Here is a 23,375-nt window from a genome sequence, read left to right on the forward strand (position 1 = left end):
CCCGCATATTTTATTCCGGAGGTTCCCCAGGGAATAATCCAGATCCAGCTGATGTGTGCCCAAGGCTGGTGGAAATGACTGCAGCTGTCTTGCCACGACAAGTTGCTCTCACTTTGGACAACAGAGGAATGAACAGAACACTTTTGTCACTGTAGAACTGAGAAAGGATATGTCTCTGCACATGTTTGAAGACAACAAGAAGCAAAAGCACACCAGTCAAGGTCAGAGCAAGAAACTCCATGGCAAAGGTCAGCCAAAGGCACACTGGCTGGTCAGAGAGCACTACATCTCTCAAGGACTGTAAACAAGATGGACAATGCCAGAGATTAACTGGTGCAGAAAGGTCTGAAGAGCAATCTTGTGCCAGGAACTTTTGTGCCATGTGTTTCCATTCCTTGCCATTGATCCTGAAATTGCCAGCAGCTCTGGGAGGCTGCATCACACTAACTCAGGCCTGTATTTTCAGGTCCCAGTCTGAGGTTTTACCTGAATCTGAATGGGATTACAAGAGATGATAGTGTCCCTTGTCACATGGCAAATGGGTTTTCATGTACAAAGGGAATAGCTGTTATTAAGAGTAAGATCTCTTAGTAGAGGGTCCTTCTCAGATTTGATAAGTTTCTCTAACTTCTACATCTTTAAATATTCAAAGGAACAAACAGTATAAGAACTAAAGGCTTGAGAATGAACTGAAAAAAAATCACTACAATGTGTATGCAGTCAAACACACTACTACTGTTCCTTCCTGTAACTTTGGGAGTACTTCTGGAAGTAGAGGGAGGTCTGTAATTATCTCAGCCTTTAATTCACTTGAAAGCAGAGCAGGGAGATGTACAGAAGGCAGGTGAGTCTGAATCCCCGCCTTTTAGAGAGAATGCTGTTGTCTAAACAGATTGGTATCAGATCCTTATGTGTGCACACACTAGTAACAGACACATGACAACCAACCACTCATTAAAAACTTAACCCGAGATGATAAGGTCTAATTTTATTTTCTTGCCCTAAATTCCCTGGTTTCTTTTTTTCTACACTATGTTTATTTGTAGCAAATAAGAACTTTGGTCCTAGAAGCTAAGATACTGAAGTGATTGGATTATACTTGATGGACCGGTTTCTGCTAGATGGAAATTAACACAATAATAGTGATGTCTAGGTAGCTGTGTCCTCTTACCCAGGTGGAATTTCCAGCCTAAATCAAAATCTAAATCATTTTTCTATGTGGAGTCTCCCTACAGAAGTCTCAGGTACTTCACATGCCCTTAATGTTTGCAGTTGCAAAACTAGAAACCACAAAGTCATCTTCTGGAAAAGAAATTTCCCTGCAACTGAGGAATAATGGACATTTGAGTTCTGTATTAGCCTCTACTGAAGTCCAGCACACAACACCTGGTACTGGATTAAAATCAAACCTACAACCGACCAAGTCATCCACAAAGATGACTTAGGAACCTTTTTCTTAATCATCCTCCCACTGACTTGTGCCCTCTGCTAATGGCCAGGAGAAAACTGTCTTTTAGCACTGGGTAAGCTTTTTGTCTTGCTCACACTGCTGCTAAACTTGACTTCCATTAAGAATCACTGTTGACATTCCTGAAATTCTAGTATAATTTATCTGTCAAGTAGGGATTTTGTCCAAAGCAAGCATAAAAGTAACTGTATTCCTGTTCAGCATTATCACTGTCTTGACATTTGTTTTTATCAGCATTGCATATTTTAGATCCTTCCTTAACTGTTGTAGTCTTTAACTATTTCTTGCTCTACTTCTGAGGCTGAGTTTCACAGTACAACTGCAGAGGCTTATTTTTTCTATTTGAAGTGCAGAAGTTCTCACCAAGTGGTGCTGCTCTTACACAATGCCTGTAAACCTCTTCCCTTGATTAAGAGATGGAAGTTTTAGCTCTCCTGGTCATGCTTCCAGACAGCCCTGTACTAAAATCTGGAACAGTGACCTGGTGATGTCAACCAAAGGACCACTGTTTTCCTACAGAATGCAGAGCAAGGAGAGGCAGCGTGTTGCAAACCAGGTCCATAGGCAAACAACAGCATGGATCATTCTCACAGAGGAAAAATTATTACTGACATGGTGAAGTGAAGGGTTCCTGCTGACACTGTCCAGATTTCAAGTTTTATCAAAAGGCAGACAATTACTTAAAAAAATTTCAAAGGGAAGAGGAAGGTTGCTGCTACTCCCCTGACAGAACCATTTTTCTGTATCATGTAAACTAACATTCAAGCTTGCTCCACACATCCTGAAATGAGTGGGACATCCCTCTGCCAGCAGCTGCAGGATATAGGGAGAAATTCTTGCTTGTGATACCAGAAAGAGTTAAATCTCAGATTGCAACCAGGGCAGCTGGAGAAGTGCAAAAGGCAGCAAACTGAACTTCATACTCTAAACCAGCTGTTCCAAACTTAACCAGGTGCCAAGTACCACAAGAAGAGTTTGGCGAGAGCCCAGGAGGATTTCTGCAGAGGATTAAATGCCTCTTACTTTAAATCTGACCCCTTTAACTAGACACATAGTCCAATTAAAATATCACAAGAGGACATCGTAGAAAGTGGTACTTGCCAGTTCTTTCATACACCAGAACTGTCAGAGCAATGCAACTTGTTGATTAGTATGGGACTCTTGAGATGCAGAGGATGAAAGACAACACAGTAAAACAGGCTCCTAATATCTCTTTCCAGTAGTTCCCAATGTTCTATACCAAAGAAAGCATATTTCAAAGTTGACAAGGGTACAGAGCACTTCAGTTGCCTAACCTCTGCATGTCTCAGGGCACCAGAGACAGTGTGCTTGCACAGAACCCTGCGATGAGGAGTTTGTGTCTCACCTGATGGTATTATCTGAAGAGCCGCTCACTACTAGCCTGTCTCTGTACTGCAGACATGCAATGCCTCGTTTGTGGCCATTTAAGGTGCGCACAAATTCGCAGGTACTAGTGTTCCATACCTGTGACAGGAAGCGGGGAGGGAACCACACAGAGACAAAATTATTACGAAGAGACTAACAAAAGATGGTGTCTGTATGATATCTAGATGCATCCAGAATGATCTCAATGAAGATGCTATCGCTAAGACTGGGAAAATCACCCCTCTGATGACCTGTGATTAGAGTCTGCAACCGGCAGTAGCTTGGGTCACTGTACACAGAAGATTTTTGCCACACAGTATCAAATTAGCTTCCAGGTTTAGCATTCTTGGGCTACGATTGATTTTACACACAATAAAGATTTTCCTGAGGTTTAATGCTGCAGACTGGGATCACAGCAGTAACACTTTAATGTCTCCTATCCACTCACCTTCACTTTTGTCCCCATGCTGCCCTCTAACTACTGTTTAAATGACTGAACAGGTTATGGAAGTGGTCAAGTCGATAAAGAACACAGAAAAATATGTTCTTTTTCAACTGCAGCTGTACCTGGAACTGATTTGCCATAAGCTCTGTAAATGAGTTTTGCCAGCTCAGCTGAGGAGGGACAGGTGCATATGAGCAGGAGGAAGAACACTGCTTCTAAAGGAAGATCCTGCCAGGGGCCATCTTCCCTGTGTGGTCACTGTTCTTTGTTAATAAACACCCCAGTGCTGCAAATAAAAAGCCTCCGAAACACCTCACCTTTATAGTTCTGTCACCTGATGCCGATACAATGTACTTGTCATCGAAGTCCACCACATTGACGGCAGCTCGGTGCCCTACGAGCACCCTCCTCAGGGTGATGTCTGTCGGGGAGGCCATGTCCCACACGGCGATGGAGCGGTCCTTGGAACACGTCACCATCATGCCGTTGTTGAAGCGGAGGTGCAGCACGGCTTCGCAGTGGTGGATCAGCGTGTTCAGCATCTCGCCCGCGTTCACGTCCCACACCCTGCAGGTTCACATTTCAAACCAGAGAGAAGAGAGTTAAAAACCCGCACGGTGAAACTTCTGCAGAGCGAGAGAGTGACGGGGAGAGCTAATCGACTCTCCAGCGATATTAGAGAAGCAAACACCACAAGGCATATATACATCTATTAAATAGTTCATTAAAAAATGTATTAGATAGACCTGTTGATTACATGTACATTGAGACAGTCCAGCAGCCAAAAACCCTGCAATGCAGTTAACGCCATAAAAATAATGCACCCAGGAAAAAAACATTCTTTAATTAAGGGAATTTAATGCTGAGGAAAGGTAGAAGACTGATGGCCTTAAAGACTGGTGTCTCCTGGTTGTGCCAGCCTATTATACACTTCATTTCCAGTCAATGTGGAAAACTAAGTTCTCTGACAGGCTTCATTTTTGACCTCTCTCACAGGACTATCAGCTCAAGTGGTAATTTATACCTTAGTAGAAGAAAAGACAATTCTTTTCAAACAAATACAAGTAATTGCCACAAGTTGCACAATTTGCATTTACCCTGCGGTGCATCTGGTACACAGCTACATTCCAGGAATGTGCTGAATACCCAAATTAAGACACAGCGTTTATGTCAATTTAATGTTATTGGAACTAACTGTTTCAACTGAGAGATAATTCAAGATGCAAGTTAGACAGAAAGCTTCATACAGAACTTCTAGTACTTGAAATGAAGATTTTAAGCCTTAAAAATACTTCTTTTGGGCTATTCTGTTGGCAAACTTCTTTTGCCCTCCATAAAGAGAGTTCTTTTGGCACTATCACACTTGTATCCCAGATACACTATATGAGAACAGAAAATGGCTGTATCATCAGGAACATCAGACCCTGAAGAAGTTAAAACTTCCTACTGCTAATAAGGCAGCAATATGAAAAGGCAAGATGTGAGAAAGACATCTAATATCTTGTTTTCTAACTTATGGAAACTAAAGTGCGTCAACATATAAACTCTAAATGAGAAAGAAAACCACATTCCAATTAGAAAATGCAAAGGAGAAAAAACTAAAGACCTGAGCCATTAACATGTGAGCAGTTTGCAGACAGAGTTGCCAAACTGAACAGGAGCTGGAGACCCACTGACTTCTTTGGACAAGTGCATCCCTGAGATCTCAGAAGCATTAAGAGCCCATCTGTACAGTCTATTGGATGAAGCCTCTCTTCCTGAGGAGACCCAAGGATAAAAGTGATGCATCCTATGTGCCTCTGGGGTCTGCACAAACATTTATAGATACAGTGGGAGACAAAGTATTCCTGGGCAAGTAGCCAGTCTGCAATTTGGCCTGCCTGGCCTGATATGGAAAATGACAGGGCTTGTTACAGAAATCAGCCTCTCCTTTTGAGATCTGTTTAGCCCAGTGCAGTTCCCACATCACCTCCAGGCAGGCAGTGCTGCCGAAATTCTGGATTCCTATGAATGACAGGACTCCAAAACCTAGCAGGACTGCAAGACTACATGCATCACATGTCAGGAATTCAATTTAATAGTTACTACCTTAACACTAGTAGTTTACACAAGCACAGAGGAGCTTGCAGCAATAGGAATGCATGCTAATAGCTCCAGAAAAGATCACCCACGCAGCTTTTTGCTGCCTAACTTCACTGCTTGAGCATTGCATGACAAGGCGGGAGTATGTAACAACACGGAGAAGTCAGACCTGCCCCTCCACATCCAAGTTCAAATTGCAATTCATTACCTCATATGTGCCTCTATTTACACTACAGGTCTTACACCCTCTGGTATCCTCTAATATGACTAGTGGACTTCACCACTAGTGAGTGCTACCTTGAGGTGTCCAGCCTTTTACTGGAGACTTGAAGGAAAGCAAGGTTAGAAAGACTGAATGAAAAGAAACATCATGCTGAAATTTCATTTAACGTCACAGGACATCTAGTCATACATATTTTGTTAAAATTAAATGACAATGGATGACTAAACCTTCAAACTTGCTTTGAAAACTTAAACTTCTAAAAAGTTATTCTCAAAGAGAATTTATACCATTCTCACGAAGTGTCAAAACAAGCAAAACCTTGGTGAAATGCCAGATGGCTTTCCTAAGTCATCTTGACCTTGACTGGCCTTGGCTTAGATTCTCATTTCTCCTTGACAGCGATTTGCATGGGCATCTGATAAACAAGGACAGCACAATGCTGAACAAATATGCTTGAACTACTTCTTGGAACTGCTCGAACAGCACACATTTAAGAAGAGATCATTTCAGCAGCTTGCAAAGCTAAAATCTTAAGAGGCAAACAGAAAGGTCCGAATCATGAGCACACACCTGACTGTTGAGTCTGAAGATCCAGTAATGATCACCCGTTCGTCATACTGGAGGCACAGGACAGAACCCGTGTGTCCGGTGAGAATTCGCTTGCATTCCAAGGTATTCTTATCCCAGATCTAAGACAGCAAACGTTCAAAACCAGACAGTTCAGTAAGGTTTTCATCTCTCAGCACTTACTGGTTTGACTAGACTGTTTTTTACTACAGCACATCTTCCACAGTGCACTTAAGAACACCTTTAGTGGCATCTGCAGAGTCTTCTACAGGCTCTTTGGTGCAATACATTGGCATCTTTGATATTACTGGCTTTACTATGAATATTGGTTTTACCCTTCTCATTAGGGTACGGTGCCCATAAATTACATAGCCTGTAATTACTGCTGGACAGAAACGCTGCTGGTGAAGCCTGTCTGTCTGAAAACAGGGTCTCTAGCCAGATAAAAGAGGCATAGCCGCTGTGCAGGTGGGAGATGGGGGAAGGGGAAGGAGAAGGCTAGGGTAGGTGTCACTGAAATCAGGACACTATTATTTATGGTATAGGCACTCCAGGCCATTAGTATGCCGTGATGGAGCATTCTCACCTTAATAGTATTGTCTCGTAGGCCGCTTACTATCTTCTGATCATCATACTGTAAACAATAAACCCCTTTGCTCGTCTCACTTCGGCAGTGGATCCTCTGTAAACTGTGCCTTCCACACCGCCAGTTCGACTCTATTGTCTTGAGGAGAGACAGGAGACAGATGTAGGGGAAAAAGAAAAAGCATAGAACTATCTCTCCGTTTTTTTGTTTGGTTGAGAAAGCAGCAGACACTTTCCTTTATGCTTTTTCCTGCAATCAGGCCCATAGAATGACATAACCGCTTTCTAGAATACACGTAATAAAAACAATTAAATGGACAAATGCTTGAAAAACATATCATGGCTAAACTGGTCCGTGTTGTTAGGAGTGGTGAGGAAGAAGTAACCTAAAAGACTTTTTTTATCTCCAACCTTTAAACCCCTATGACTCAACAGCTAAATAAATGAAGAGAAAGTCTCAGTTGAGCTCTAAGTGCTTTTGCAAACTTGCCACAACAGTGCCCAAGCACTGCTTCTGCCATTAGAAAACAACCAGAACATGCCATTTTGCTCACACTAAATGCAAGGCAAACATGCTCGGCTGCTTCTTGTTTCCCTGAGTCTTAGGATTGAAGACTTTAGGAATGCACTTTCTCCCTGCCTCAGTTCTTGATATCATCCTGTAACAGCCTATCAGGTCTCATTGCACCAGGAGGAGCAAAGTACTGTGGAACAGAGAAAACCAAGATGTTACGGTGCTGCTGTGATATCTGATGTGCAAAGTGTGGAGACACCACCTGCAAACAGCTCACTGAACAATCCAACCCATCCGCTGTCTAAAGGAACAGCAGGATCTTTTATAACTATCCCAGATCTACAAACTCCAGACAAACACAGACAAGTCAGATTTAGTGAAATATTACACTGCAATGGAATATTCCTACAATTCCAGCATCATGAATAAATCAGGAAAATCTGAAGAAAACAAAACTAAAAAACCAACAGTGAAACACCACCACATCTGGCAGCTGTTTCTTACCTCTATGTCCTGTATTATTTTGGGGTAAAGTGCTCTGTAGAAGGAGTTGGGTGGTGCAGTTCCATCAGGAGGTTTATTTTTAAATAGATATTGCCCCCTGGAAGACAAAGAACATTTCCATTGAACACAAATCATGTTTCAGCATTTTGGAGAAAGGTCCTCCTGGCATTTTACAAATGGGTAACCACTGCTGACAGATTCATAGTCAAACTTTATTTACTAAGATGGGATGGTTCCTTGTTTGTTTGCCCTGCAACATGTCAGCGTTGTATTCTAACACTGAAATACCCAAGAAAAATCTGTGTCTAGTAACTCAGGGAAGGGAAATAAATTCACTATTATGGACATGGGCCCATTCAGCTCAGCAAGGGTTGACACTGGCTCATGCTTGCAATATTCACACACATTATCAGAGATCACCTTTAAAATAAAGCATGCAAAGTAAACTAAAGAATCAAAGGAACCCTCAAATTCACTAAACATTAAAGGCTAGCTTTTACCTGCGTGAGCAGGAACAATATCAGTTTGGGTACATGGACATTTTACTGCTACTATTCTGTTTTGGTAAGCAACACCTCATCTGTGGTGCCTCCCCCATCTCAACACTGATCTGGAATACTCATATCCCAAGCTAGAGTTTTGTTACCAAAAAAATCTGTAAACGGCAATCACTGCCTGCTGTGTAAAAAACTTTAATTCCTCATCCTGAAGTTAAGAAGCCACCAAACACGGTGTGGAAGCTAGTAAACCCCACCATGGGCGTACTAACTGCTGCTCTGCCTGGCAACATGCCTCACAAAATGGAGAGAGGCACAAATGCCTCCGAGTGTAATCCTGGCATCAGAGGCACAGAGTTTACACTGGGCCAGCTCTCCACTTCTCCCTCCCATGATCCATTACAGCATAATTAATCGCTCAATACTTCCTTGTGCATTTCCTTCCTGTCCTTTAAAACTCAAAACTCATTCCAGAGACTGTACATTAGCTGCCCGAAAGCACTTGAATGAGAGAGATCACAACAATGAACCAAAATCTTTGGGTTGTAAGGCAGTACCAAACTACAGGATTGGACAAACAAAATGACAAATGCTCAGGAAAAGAGCTTTTGATACTTCTTTAAATCAAGTATTCTAAGTAAAACTTGAGAGAAAGGTGCTTTCATGCGTGGACAGAGGAATTACCTGTTTCTTCAAACACAATGACCAGCAGACACAAATATGGGAACAAATACACGAGATGGCACACACGGATGCAGACAAACCACTAACAAGACAGATGCCTATTTACTGTGATCCAGCCTGGAAGTGCGTTCATGAAAATTAATATTACTGGCCAAGGAAGACGAAAACCTATTTGGAGATGCACAGAATACCTCAGGGACCTTCTAGAAGACTTGGGGCAGGTCTAGAAAAACCTGTGTACAAGCCTGTGTGCCTAAAAACCTTTTTATTCTTTCTAACTTTACTAGCTAATGTAACACTTAGTTTGGTTGCTACCTGTAAGTTGTGCCCTGCTGCATGTAGAGTCAGTTGTTTACTGTTCAGCTGAAGGATTGCTTGGAATTTCCATGGCATCCCCGTAGTTGTTGTGCTGTGGCTCTGGGATAAAAGGAACTATTGTTTGCAGGTTTTGATGACCAGCCAATTCAATCAGATGGACACAGGCATGCCCAGATTCTGGGCTTCTGTTTTATATTCCTCTAATCTGTGTAACCCTTACCACTCCCCGACAATCTGCCAGGGAAGGCTGCCATGCTGCAGAATGGTGGAGGGGGGGTGGTTCTGTTGTAAAGCACAAGCTGCAAATGCTGAAATCAGGCAGCTCATGTGCAAATTGAGGAGCTGTAACCAAGTAACACCAGTCATCCATCATTCTGAACTGTCCAGTTAGTCATCTCCTTGTGCCATGCACTGATTACAAGCTGTAACGTTCTATATGGCAGAGATGGAATTGCACTGGCTATTTCCTGTCTGCAGCTCAACCACACAGTTCTATCTGCTCATCACAGGGATAACCAGAGGGCAATCTGAAAGACTTGGGCACAACCTGCTCTTGTGTCAAAGCAACCTCCAGCACACAGCACAAACCTGAAGAGGTACAGTAACAGGGTGACTGTCCTTGAGATGAGAAACAAAATTTTTCACCTGTCTTTCAGAAATGTCATGTGTCTGTATGATTAGTATTTGGAGCTAATGTTATTTCTAAAGCGTGGAGGGAGCACAGAAGACACTCAGCTGATTACACCAGACTCCAAGAATTGAGTAGAATAATTGGAAGAGTCTAAACAGAGAAAACCAAAAATACTAAGAGAACAAGACAACACGTCATTATGGTTGGCTAGTGCAGCCAAAACATAGGAAATATGGTCATCTTCCAACATGGAAAAGATTACTGCAAAAAGAAGAATGAGAAACTGTCCTGTTTATCTGTGCAGGTTAAATGTAACAAGTCAAACTGTAGCTAGGAAGACAGCCTAGATAACAGGAACACCTCTCAAACACTAAAGTTAGAGGAGTAAAAAAGTGAAACCGTGGAATTCCTTTTCCAGGCACTGCCTGGGGAATCCCCATCAGTAGAGGATTTTAAGAACAAGTTAAGACAAAGATTTGAGATGACTTAAAAAAAACTTGTCTCTGCCTATGGGAAACGAAAAGGACTAAAAGATCTCTCAAGCTCCTCTTAGGACTTACTGTGACCTCAACAGTAGGAAGAAGCAATGGAAGTCCTGGAGAGAATAAGGCACTAAAAGAAATGCAAGTTACCACTGCCATGCTTGTGTTTATTTTACACTCTTTAGAAACTCTGCACTATTGGAAGCAGATCAAAGTAGTATTTATTTTTAAAGAATGTCTCATAATCCTGATTTACTTGCCTTTACTTCCTGAGACAAACAGTATAACAAAATTAACCATAAACCATGGGTCTTTGTTTGCAACTCTGTATCTTTTTCTTCTTAATAGCAACCAAAATGCCTGAGCTGTCACTTTTATCTTGTTTATGAAATATTCATATCCAGTTTCCCTTCTGCCAACATCCTAGGGACACCCTTGGAAAAGAAAATTATGTATTAAAGGGTGTACCCCTGAGAGAGAAAGTTCTAATGAAATGTTAGCAGAGCAACTTCAAACTTGAGTGAGACCTACATTGTAGTAAGGCTATTACAGATGATTATTAACTAATCTATCTGCATTTCTAAAGTCCCCTATTCTCTGTGGTACCTACCCTCGGCTTCCAGTTTGAAAATTAAACAGATATCTAATAGTGAAAATCTGCTGAGGAAAACAAACAGACCTATCAGGAAAGAACTAATTCATAGCACATGCTCCCCCACTGCCACTCCTGAAAAAGCTCTTCTGCTCTGAACTGCTGACCGGTTTAGGGTTCCCCCGAGGCACACACAGCTTCTTAATTTGAACTGAATGACAGCTGGGGGTAAAAATCTCAGTCCATATATCTCACTTGTCACAGTGGGGTAAGAGAATGAGCAGATGAGGAAGCTGAGGAAAAAATCACCCCTGATGCCACATAGCCAAATGATGCCCGAACTCCCCAACCCCTGATTTCTGGTGAAACCAACTGTCAGGTTTGGAACCCACATGATGTTTCAGTGCTGAGTAACTTCCAGTATGGTTTGAAACACACAACCCCTACTGTCCTGAAAGGGGGCAAAAGAGGTGAAGATTCAGTTTCCTTACCATCCTCTCCTCTCTGACAAACCCCTCCACAAGGAGTCTGTCCTGACCATTCTCTCAATGAGTTTCTTCCACAGCATCCCATCTGACGTCACCCGGTACCACTCCTTGCACACCAGCTCAGCAGCACACAAAGATTTGGCATCCAGGTATGACAGAATGTTCTCAGCAATGTGATCCAATCCCCGAGCTAGGGGAGAACAACAACAACAGAAAAAACATTATTTGCTGGACAGACACAGTTTAAAACAACTCCCCCTGCTCGTACAGAGACACACTCTCCTTCCATCTCCTCTTCCGCATGTAGAGCTGGACCAAATGCACAGAAGAGCATTTGAGGGTAACTTCAGGAGTGAGCAGTGTTCTCCAACTTCCTTTGGATATAGCACAACAAGTCATTAAAAATAATAAAGAATCCAAGAAGTCATTCCAATCTATTTCGATGGGTTTTAGCACTAGGGGGATATTCTATGGATGGCATTTCCAACTCAGCAACGCAGCCCCCAAAATCTCTCTATATTAGGACCATTTCTCATCTCACTGCTACAGCTGTTCTCATGTTGCAACGGCTCAAAAGCTGTTTTTGCTAAAGTAGTAGCTTTTAAATGTAATGAAGAAAAAAATATATATTCCCAATGTGTGCCCTGAAGGGTAGTGGTACCTTTAGACAGGGGGGAGGGAAGGATATGCAGATGCACAGGGACATCAAGAGGGAAGGAGAGGCTGTGTAAGGAAAAAGTGAAGCAGGTCTGTGAGTTTCATTTATTTCAGGGGGTGAAGGAAAAATATGCACCAAAATAATATTATTTGCAAATATTTCCCAGTGCAAATACCAGGACTGGCTTTACTTCAACATGACTGGAGTGAAATGTAAAGCAATTGCCTGGTTAGCACCAAGCAGCTCAGTGTAATGTCTATGTAGTGAAGGTTATGCTATGTTTCTTAACTGGACAGATGTAGTCAGTAAAAATGTGCCCTTACCACCTCAAATTTAATCACAATCAAGAAAACAAGATGCCTTTAAAATGAGAAGTTGTGCAAATACAGCTCCTCTTGAAGGCTGTTTAATCCACAAGTGAGACACATGACAAAGAGATTATCTCACTTCACAGGTTAAATTTCATATGCTTTGTGAAAGTTTAGACCACATCATCCCTCAGGCATAATGTTCAGTCCAGCCAAAAAATGAAGCATGGCAGATTGGTATTACATGCCAATCATTACATGCCTCTGGTTCACATTTGGGACAAAGTTAAATACATGTTTTCTCGCTTTTAAAACAAGAGTCTCAAAGACCAGGCCCTGCTTGTGAGAGGGAAAGAAAAGGCAGTTAAGTACATTTTTACAGTTACACTGTGAAACCCAAACTGGGTGCAACCAGCTGACTTTGATTAGAGTTAATGACACACAAATGGCCCAACCTTTTTTTTCCTTAACGAAAAGATCTCAAAAGTATCTCCCACTGCATGAAAATGAGACTATTCAACATGCCTCCTCCTGCTGCTTTCAAATATACTAAACTTAGAATACACTTTGGGTCAGATGTTCTGCTCAGCTTTTTAAGCTTCAATTTTTATGTAGAAAAAGCAAGTGAATGATACCAGGCACAACCAGAGAGTGGAGAAAGAGGTCTGACATTTCTTATCTTTAGAGATGCAAAATTAGATGTCGACCTGCAAAATAAAAGCATCATCAGCCTTTATTGTGTATTTAATCTGAGAAGACATGTACAACCACTATTAAAAAATAGTGTTTGTAAATTTAGATTGACTCCACAGCATATTGTGGAAAGAGGGAGACAATGGTTTAGTGAATGTGAACTAGAATTCGCAGGAATTCCACAACTGGCAGGGTAGACACAGACATCCTGTTGCCCTGCTCCTGAAGCTTTCTGTGGAAATGGCAGATTTCCCAGTGTGTGTTGCTTCCAGGGGGCTCCTGGACATTTAGACCCACCAGGACACTTACAAATGCCTGCCTCCACAGCATCCTTACAGGTGGCTTTAAGTCAGCAGGGTCACAGGATGCATTTATTTTATATATGGGGAACAACTGGTGGATTTAGGAAGCAGGGCTACACTGCAACACCTGGACACAGTAACCTTCACCCATGTGCCCTTTCTATTTCATCAGCAGTTGCAGCTTTAGATCTTGGCTGCAATGAGGTGCTGTAACTAACTGCCATGTCCTTAAGTCATCCTTTGCCATTAATACCAGACCCTCTGCAACGAAAGAATTCTAATGTTTTGGCCTCTCCTCCTCACATTTATGATAAGTGGATGGGCAGAGCTATTTTGGCCTGGTTGCAAACTCAATTTTATTGTTTTGTCTCTTAGGAACAGCACAACTCACTGAGGCATTGCTTCCTTAAAAAGGGAAAACTCTGCTCACAGAAGATTTTGCTAAATGGATGTGAAATACGATTAGCCCTTCAGCCCTCCAAACCAACAAGAATGTTTCAGTTATTTCACACATGAAATCCTTATCAAAATGACTTTCCCCATAAAAAATGTTAAACAGCTTGAAAATGCTAAGCAGAAGCCTGATTTTTCAGAAACTGAACAAATTTTGTTAAGTACACAGTTAAGCTGTATTTTTCAAACAACCTTAATTTCGTTCAAAGCACTGGGAAAATAATCTGAGCCAACTTTACCCTATATTAGTAAAACATGTCCATGATCTAAAACGACCTGTAATTCTGTTCATTCTTTGGGACCGTGCTAGGAGGACAGAGATAAGATGCCTCATGATTTTGAAGTCGCTTTATTGTTTTATTCACACAGGGGGGAGAGCAGGAGAGAGAATGAAATAGCAAAAATGAAACCAGAGTATTGAACTCTTAGGAATTTCAGAAAGCTAAAAACCACTTACAGAGTTTAGTTGGGTGGTGGTTTTTTTTTTTTTTTCATTATATGACTTAATTTAGAATTTCAGGTTCATCACTCTTTCCTAGGCAGTTTTTTACCTTCCTCCCTTCCCATTCCCCTCATTAGAACCTGCTTATACTCGGGACATCCTGCACAGACTGCAGAGTCTGCACCAGTGTAATTCCTAGTCATTAATTTTCTCCCTCAGAGCTATATTCACTAGGACATTTGCACTTCGCAAATATGCAAATTGATGCACATGCATTATTTACGCACACATTTCCCCCAACTATGAAAGTACTCACATATTAGCTGCTTGATTCCTATTTATTCTGCATTCTGATTGAGTAAAATCAGCTGCTTCCTGGGCAACTGTGAATAGATCAGTAACAAATATGGTATGGCTAGGAAATCTGGAATGTCTCTGCAAGTATTTATAGCACCTTCCCAAAATTCTCAGAAAAAGCGCTGTAGGAAGAAATGAACCAAGTGCAGTGAGATTTGTTGATTTCATGGGATGCTTTCATGGGGTTCCATGGAGAAAGACCTGGAAAAATTGCATATGTAACTACATGTATACTTCCACTTTAAAAGTGGGGAAACCAATGCAGCTTCCCAACACGTCCTATTTTTCTGAAACAGAGCAGCTCCACAAGTTATAATGCTGCTCTAAGTACACGAGATTATTGCCATTGGACTACTAAAAACTACCATAAAGCAGGTACTTAGCATAACTAAGATTTTTTTTTAATGCTACAACAGCCATTTGATTACTGGGCACAATGAGCTTAAAATCCAATGAGCCTACCTATTTAACTTCATAGCAAAACTCCTGCAGTGCCTTTATGCTTTATACAATTCACAGTTAAACATACTTTTTCCATCTTTTAAGGCTAGAATTTATATTTCATGTTGAGAACTCCCTTCTGAAGAATGATCAAATGACTGGATTGATCAAATTGCCAGAAGTTCAGCACTTCTCCAAAGGTATTCACAGAATAAGCTTTCGGCAAGAAACACCTCTCTTCAACTGGCTGTTTAGAGACACCACCTGTACCATTTTCTGATCAGGCCCCTCTCAAATTAAGGACCTATGGCATGGGAATGCTAATCTATTAACTGTCTATCTATTTATCTATCTACAGAGGTATGATCTAATGGTCTGAAAAAATATGAGGAAAAGAGCCAGGAATTTCTGTTAGGTTCTGAAACTCTATTGCTGTATCTATCTGATCTCCCATCACCTCAGTTTTGCCTTCTGTAAGACAGGGCCGATATAAAACTGCATGTACGCTACTTTATGTGTGCATTCCGTGAGATCTGCCCAATGCCGCATCTAAGAATAGCTGGGATATTTTCACCGGAAAGCACTACAAAGGTGTAAAAACCAGAACACTTCCGTCTTTTGCTCTTATGCTCTCATTTTCTATAAGCAATAATCACATAATCAAAACAATGACATCACAAAGTTATTTCAGTAGGAAAGAGAGACAAATATCTAAATAAGAAAAGAGAAAACCTCAGTTGAGCAACAAGAAAGAGTAGTAGTTTTAATTTAAAAAATTTTCGTTATTCATGTATCGTTGTGGGCATTAAAAGCACAACTACCTGCCCTGTGGCTTGGGATAACTACCCTTCCAATACACAGATTAGCTATCACACACTCCTAGACAAACCATGACGGTGTTAGATCGTGCCTTGACACCCAGTAGGAAGACAAATTAAAATATGCCGACATTTCATACCAGTATAGAGCTTTTCATTCAAAAGCTATTATCTGTTTTGCAAACTGACCCTACAAGAGACCTCTCCAGCAGGGTAGGGTGGAACAGAATGGTTTTTTGAAAGACAGGGAGCAAGCTCCCTCTGCCTGCAGAAATACCTGGCAGTGCAGTGATGAAGTCCCGCTGTAACATGGGTTTGAGGTATGAGTTTATGTGTCCGTGCTGGTAGTGGCACATCTGGGAGATGAGGTGCTCCACAAACTCCACCTGGTCAGACTCGGACCACTGTTCAAAGTACTTGACGCAGAGCTCCTTCTCCTTCTCATAGCTTGCAGACAGTTTTCTTTGCTTGGGCACAATCATACTGGAAGTGCCATTGGCAAGTTTTGTCTGTAAACAGGAAGGAGAGGAACAACCCAAATAACACATATGAGAAGAAACACAAGCATTTGTACAACTTCTTTTAGGGGGCAGACAGCAGAAGGCAAAAAGCACTCTGACACAGGAAAGCTGTCTGAGAACACGTATCCCAGCCTGCAGGACAATGCACTGCCTCGTGCCACAGCTGCACACAAAGGACTCTGCTCAGATGGGAAACCTTCAGAGGCCATTTAACGTAAACACAACTTTATTTAACATGCAGACAGTAAAATGCATTTGGATTTCTAATGTACATATACCAGTTACTTCAATGCACCAACAGCAAACTGCATTTGCACTCTGTGGTACTTTGTTTTTTATTTCTGAAGAATGGATTGCTGCTAAAATTCATAGGGAATGCATGAAATGGATGAAAAAAAAAATGAATTATACCTTGAGAGCAAAACCAGCTAAAATACACCCTGACATTTGATAAATACTTCTTTCACAGAATAAAATATTTTCAACTTTCTGAGCACTGTTAATATCTTGTCAGAAGGAGTCAGCTCAAAGAAGAGTTTCAGGGACAAAACAGAACACTGACGTTTCAATTTACTATTTGATAGTAAGATATAAATTCTGATTTCTAAATGATTTAACTGGAAGAAAAGTGCACATTTTGCATTGCAAGGGTACCCTATATCCAAGTAAGATTAATTATTTGCTGGGAGATTTTTCTTATGCTGGTCAAATAGTTTCTATTTCCTGCTGAAAACACTGAAAACATGTTATTTTCTCTCATTCGTTGCAACAGTTTAACACCAGACAGCATTATAATAACAGTCAATATTATTACATCATTTTTCTTGTCAAAATATATGCAGAGGTTCATCATTAATTATCAAATAATTAGAAATAACTTAGAGATGTAAGAACACATAAAACACTGAGGTAGGGATGCCATATTTTTGTTCTATGATGATAATTCCAAGCATCAACTTCGCCAGGGGACCTTATTAAATTTAAGGGAAAAAAATTAGTGCCTAAATCTCTCTGCAAAGATATCTAATGAACTAAAAGAAATGTCAATGATTAACCAATTTCACAGGAAAAGGAAAAACAACAAAAAAGCCTCTTTTCAGCAAGTGCCAAAACAGCAGGCCATTTAGAGACCACAAAAGTTAGTTACCAGTAGTAGATTTGGAATGCAGAAGTTTCTCATTTCCTGAGACTAAATAACTCCTGAACTTCAGTACCTCCCAATCCCAACAGAAATCCTGATTTTGGAGCACCAAAATCTTGTAATTTGAAAATCTACTTACCTGATCATCATATGTATTTCATTTTCTTAGAGATAATGCACCTAAATACTCTTTTCAACAGTTCTGAAGAGCTGGACCTTCCTTTGGTAGAAAAAGACAGTGAACAGCTATGATTTCTAACAAGCAGCTTTTTTTATTTCCGGATTATAGTTTGACTTAAGTTTCTTTGAGAACAGAGAACAGGGTGATCACACCATCAGTGCACCATTCTGCAGCTCAATGTTGTCAAGTTTACCCCCGCTCCTCCCTGTGAATGTGTGGCTGTGGCTGTGTCCAGCAAGATCATGCAAGACAAGGACAGCGAGTTACGGTTTCATTCAGTGCTCACATGGACAGCACTGACTGCAAGCAAGTCACAGAGCCAGCACTGGGCAGCAGGAAAGAAAAACTCTGTCTTAGGCCAAAAGAAATCACTAAAGAGACTGTGAGAATCAAGTCCTGTGTGTGAAAGACTGGAGTTTTTCTAGCAAAGTTCAACAGTACTTAAGGGCCTGGCAAAAGATGATTACCAGTGGAGTGGATTGAACACCTGTGTTAAGGGATTCTGGTAATTTCTGCTGCAGCTAAATTGCCTGCAAAACAGGCATCCCAGTAAAAATGCTGGATTAAGACAGTGGGGAGATGTTGTAACCTACAAGCTTGATCTCATTTAATTTCTCGTTTTCTTTGCTGTGCATCTTACAAAACAGGTTGTCTCTACAAAGCATTTTTATAAAACCTATACATCTGTCTTTTAATTTGAGAGACTGTGAATTCTGCCTAATATGCTGAGCCTGAGCAGAGTATACAGCTGATGTGCAAAGGACACAGCTGCAGCTCCTTTCACAGGGTGGCACCACGTTCTGGCCTTTCCACCCTTCAACTCCCCAATACCTTCTAAAACATTGGTTTGTGGTATCAAACAGAAGTTGCAACATCTGCAGATACAAGTCATGGCTTATGTGTGTATAAATTGATGGCTTAGATGGGACAAAACAATGCATTCTGCCTGAACACTGGCTTCTTGGATTGGACAATGAGTAAATTGAAGAATCCATTGACCAGCACTTTTAACAGCTCTGGAAGTGAAACTCCAGATTTATAAAGTGGTTCTGCTAAGAAAAGTATTTTACAATGTTTACGTCCAAATTAGCGGACATGAGAACACCATATTTTTCAGGTTCGTACTTCACTGCATTCTTATAATGTCAGCTTGGAATTGTTTTGTACCCTTGCCTGCTCTGGTTTCCCACCAAAAAGAGTGAGCATAAGCCCAGAGGTGTGCCCAGCAAATCCTATGGTTTGTGCAAGCACAGGACCAAGAGGACAGGACATGCCATGAACACACCAGTTCTGCAGAGCAGAGACAGGTAAACTGACAGGGCTCCCAAATCACTCAAACTACGGTTTAGAACAGAAGTTCCAGAATTTGAATTTAAAGATTCCTGAAAATCCACAGGTAGCTCAGTGAAAAAGGCCTATTACCAAAAAAAAAAAGCATCAACAAAACAACATCATCAAGCATCTGTATTACTGAATCATCTACAGCCTCTTCCCTATCGATACAATAACCAGGTGTCACCTGAAAAAGGGAAACCTGCTGCACTTGCCACCCACTCTGCTAGGGTATATATCCATATATACAGTGCACTGTATACAATCACATTTTTTACAAGCTTCACTTCCAAAAATGGCAAAGAAGAAGAAGAAGCACTGGTAGTTGATCATCTGGGAGGAAATTTGGGTATAACGGAGTAAACTACTAAGTTGGAACAGATGAAGCTTCACCAACCCCTTTTCACAAAGCCCTGTACATGAGGGCTGAGAGGTGCCCAAGGTGGCTCTGGGCACCATGACTCCTCTGCAGGAATGGCAGGGGTGTCCCCTGACAACGCTGAGCCCCAGCTCATAAGCTGTGCCAGGAAACCCAGGGGACTGAGTGCCTCAGGTTGGTACTAGCTCAGGGATCTACGTACTATGCTCCACTGCAGCCCGTAATTACAAGACCATTTCTCCAAATGGCTACATTTAACACAAAGCACATTTGTATGCCCAGTGAAGTAGAAGAGGACTAACATATGAAAGGACTTTAATCTAAATAATGGCTTGCAACTGTAGGAAGGTGCAATATTTCAACACAGATAAATAAAGACTGGATAAATCTACTGCTTTGCATATAAAACAAACCAGCTATGGTAAATCAGACCTGCAACCCATATATGATAACCAAGCTTACTTTTGGTTTTGTTCAGTACAGGGGACCAAGGAGCCTCCTAAAGCACAGAAAAAAACCCAAAACTAAGAAACTTCTCTGACTGTAGTACAATCAATAGTGTTTACCCACCAAAATGAGTGGTCACAACTTCTATACTTTTTTTTTATTTTTTTAATTACATCCTCTAGTCATTGCAAAAGGACTTTGTTCAGGCACCTTTCACAGCATAGATGAATTCAGGTTTTGAGTTTCTCAATGCAAGAAGACATCTCTTCATGTCAAAGAGAAACTGTCTCCCAGAATATTAAGAATGGCTTAAATGATCCCAGCAAGGTCTGGGACCTTCTGAATTTTCAAGACATCTTTACGCTGAAGCTCTAAAAATACTGAGAGCTTAGACCACCACTGTAAATTTCAGTTTCTCCCTAGATAAAAGGAAATGTCTTGTCTTCCATGTTCCAAGACAGGTCATACTGGACTTCTTCCCTCCTTTCTGGACTTACTGGGACTACAGCCTCTGATACAGACAAATGTCCTTTACTGCTTCTCTGCAACTGCAGCATTTCACCTCCAACTGCTTGCACTGCCCATCATGGTTAAGTCACTGATCTAGACAGAGCCACCTTAACAGGAATTTTGGATGGGTCTTAGTGAAGGGGAGGAAAAAAGAGGACATAATGTTTAATTATAAGAAATGATTGAAATAGGCACAGACATACCCCGGGTGCCTCTGCACTGCAGCAAGCTCTAAACTTGTTATCGTTAATGGTTTAAATTTCACTGTGCTAATCATTTCAGGACACAAGCCTTTCTTGATAATCTAATGAATTATTCCAACATCCTTCAGCAAAAAAAATCCTCCATGACAGCACTAATTACAAGACGTTTTCCCAGTGCTTATGTAAAATATGACAGAGCAGCAGCTTAGGGAATTGCAGAAAACTGCTTCTAATTTCCACTGAGAAACTGACAAACACCTCTCTTTCATCTCTCCCAGCTCTCAAGTAAGATTTAACTTTCTCATTTAGTTAATTACCGAGTGAGGATCATCATTTTCCCGGATCGGAGCGGCACAGAGCCTTTATCGTGTTAACTTGTGAACTTGATCGATGGCTGCTGCTAAAACTTAATAACTTCACCCCCTGGCAAATTGTAAGATAAATATAATAGGAGAAACTCTGACAGTAAAAACCTGCCAGAAATGAGCGTTGTGTTTATGTTGCTTTGCAGGCAGCAAAAAAACAACCGACAGCTTATTACTGGGTGCGTGTTACTTATATTTAAAAGACTCCAGGCAGTTAACTTTCTGCGTACTGTTCAAACTTTTCACTCACAAGATAAAAGACACCGGGGAAAAAAACCCCAAGTAATGGAATGACAAAGAAAGGAACCACGGAGGTGTTTGTCCAGGGGCCAAGGAAGGCGGGGAAAGACAGGAACTTCACAATGAGAGCAAAGCCATGCTTGCCTCTATATCCTGAATATTCTTCAAGATTGACCATATTAAAAATGCCTATAACTGTGAATCCAACCATGAAACTATTTTCACCAGCAGCAAAAGCTCAGGAATTCTGGATCAAGTTAGCAGCATGTGGGAAAAGCAGAGGGAGTAAAAAGTACCAGCATGACCATGGGATGATTTGGTTTTTGGTTTGATGCCTGAAAAGGTGCTCTTAGCCAGAGAACCTCAGCCCAGCTGGCTTTCCCACAGTTACTTGTGTGGCCATGGAATTGCTCACTACTGTCCAAGATGAAGTAGCCACTCAATGCCACACCAATGTAACCACAGCAATGTAACAAAAATGATGAAACAGAGCTGAGGTACACCAGCCCTCCATGCTAACTAAAGGCAGAGATAGTCACTTGAGAATCCAGTTCAAAGGGTGTTTTCTATATGGCCCAAAGGCAGCAACCTCATAATTAAGAGGATACAGGTTCAATTTCTATGGTTGGCTTCTTCTTTTTAAGTCTTGCAATTACCAAATGCTGCAGAACTGATTCCCAGACTGCCAAGGCTAAGCAAAGAGAAGTTCCTTTGCAGCTCCTCACTGGCAGCTTCCTATAAAAGAACTCCTCTGCTCTGAGAATTGCGGGGTGGTGAGGGGATTGTCTCACCATAAAAACCACGATCTCATGAGCCATAGCACCTGAGAGACGTGAGTAGGGCAGCCAGCTCCTCATTTTTCTCCTTTGCAGGATGAACCTGCTTTTCCAGTGTTTGAGTTGACAGCAAGGCTACAATGCTAGGTCATTAAACAACTCACTCCATTTACTTTTATTTTAAAAGCTCAGTTTAGAATCTACCCATTTCTGCCTGCCTCCATCTCACATAACAGCCTCTGTGAGGTTAACCATGGGTTTAGCTCATATATGGACTTACTCGCTCAGTACTGAATTACTTTCCACGCTGCAAAGCTCACTGAAACATTCTGAAAAACGAACATAACCCAGAAGGAGATGATCATCAATCACATCTGAGAGTCAAAAAGAAAGCACCATGAAAGAAACCACAGCATCTCTACTGTTTATTTTCAATTGAATATTTTCAAGAAAAAATTCAAAACACACATATTGAAATTAACAGCACCCAAGGAACTAGCAATTTTGCTTCCCTGGAGCTTTAGGCTGCTTGTCCACATCTGGTTTCTAATAATGCTGCAGAAAAGCTGTTTAATAAAGGATACATCTAGATGAAAGATCATGGGAATTACGCTGGACACAGCAGCCCAACCTGCTGCACCTTCTGAAATCTTAGGAGGGCAATAGTTTTCAGAGATACCATCTAAGAACCTACAATATGGTGTCAGCCTGGAGGGCACCTGGCTAAGGAGGGATATTACCTCAGATACAGAAGAAAGGGAAAAGGCTGATTTTGTTCAGGGCCAGGAAAAGCTGCATACACCAGAGAAGAAACATGAGGAGTCTCTCTAGGGACTGGGGAGACAGGACTGAGCCATGGACTCTCGCACATAGGCTGTACGAAGAGCAGCAATAATACCTTGCTGGATAAGATGCTCCCCTCCCACACTGCTACACAGTAAACAGCAGCAGGGAGATGAGATTAAAAAACTATTCTTTTAAGCTAATACTTAATGTTTCAGACAGGCTAATAAAGTTTAACAGTCTGGAATCTCATAGCTCTTACAGTAAACTTTCCTTTGATACAGGTCTCCCACCTAAATTTTAAGTGTTGACAAAATCCTCCAAAATAAAATTTCTCTGATGCCAGCAATGGATGTGAATTGGGAGTCCCTCTCCTCCTCCTCATCTCCAAGTTGTCTTTGCAAATAACAAGCACTGATGAGAAATCTGCTTGCATCAGCACAGCACTGGCATATGTTACTTTCCCAAACTACAATCCCAGACCAAATGCATATCTAGACATTTGGGGGGGAGGGCAGGCACCACCACTCTTAAAGAGATAGATTTCAGAGCACTAACT

At 41.3% G+C, this 23,375-nt stretch overlaps 1 protein-coding gene across 6 annotated transcripts in view; it reads right to left on the reverse strand.

The window, feature by feature from the left end:
* The window catches only part of BTRC (beta-transducin repeat containing E3 ubiquitin protein ligase), a 120,079-nt gene that overhangs the window by 12,349 nt on the left and 84,355 nt on the right, over positions 1-23,375 (reverse strand). For all 6 annotated transcript variants that reach the window (XM_040070782.2, XM_040070787.2, XM_040070783.2 and 3 more), the window contains 7 exons: positions 16,216-16,447; positions 11,470-11,656; positions 7,775-7,871; positions 6,758-6,895; positions 6,175-6,293; positions 3,617-3,866; positions 2,835-2,953 (listed from right to left, as the gene is read on the reverse strand). In XM_040070782.2, the coding sequence (XP_039926716.1) occupies positions 2,835-2,953; positions 3,617-3,866; positions 6,175-6,293; positions 6,758-6,895; positions 7,775-7,871; positions 11,470-11,656; positions 16,216-16,447 (1,142 nt within the window). The remainder of the gene's footprint in view (positions 1-2,834; positions 2,954-3,616; positions 3,867-6,174; positions 6,294-6,757; positions 6,896-7,774; positions 7,872-11,469; positions 11,657-16,215; positions 16,448-23,375) is intronic.

This window comes from Hirundo rustica, chromosome 8, assembly GCF_015227805.2.
Source record: "Hirundo rustica isolate bHirRus1 chromosome 8, bHirRus1.pri.v3, whole genome shotgun sequence".
In the NCBI taxonomy this organism is placed as follows: domain Eukaryota; kingdom Metazoa; phylum Chordata; class Aves; order Passeriformes; family Hirundinidae; genus Hirundo; species Hirundo rustica.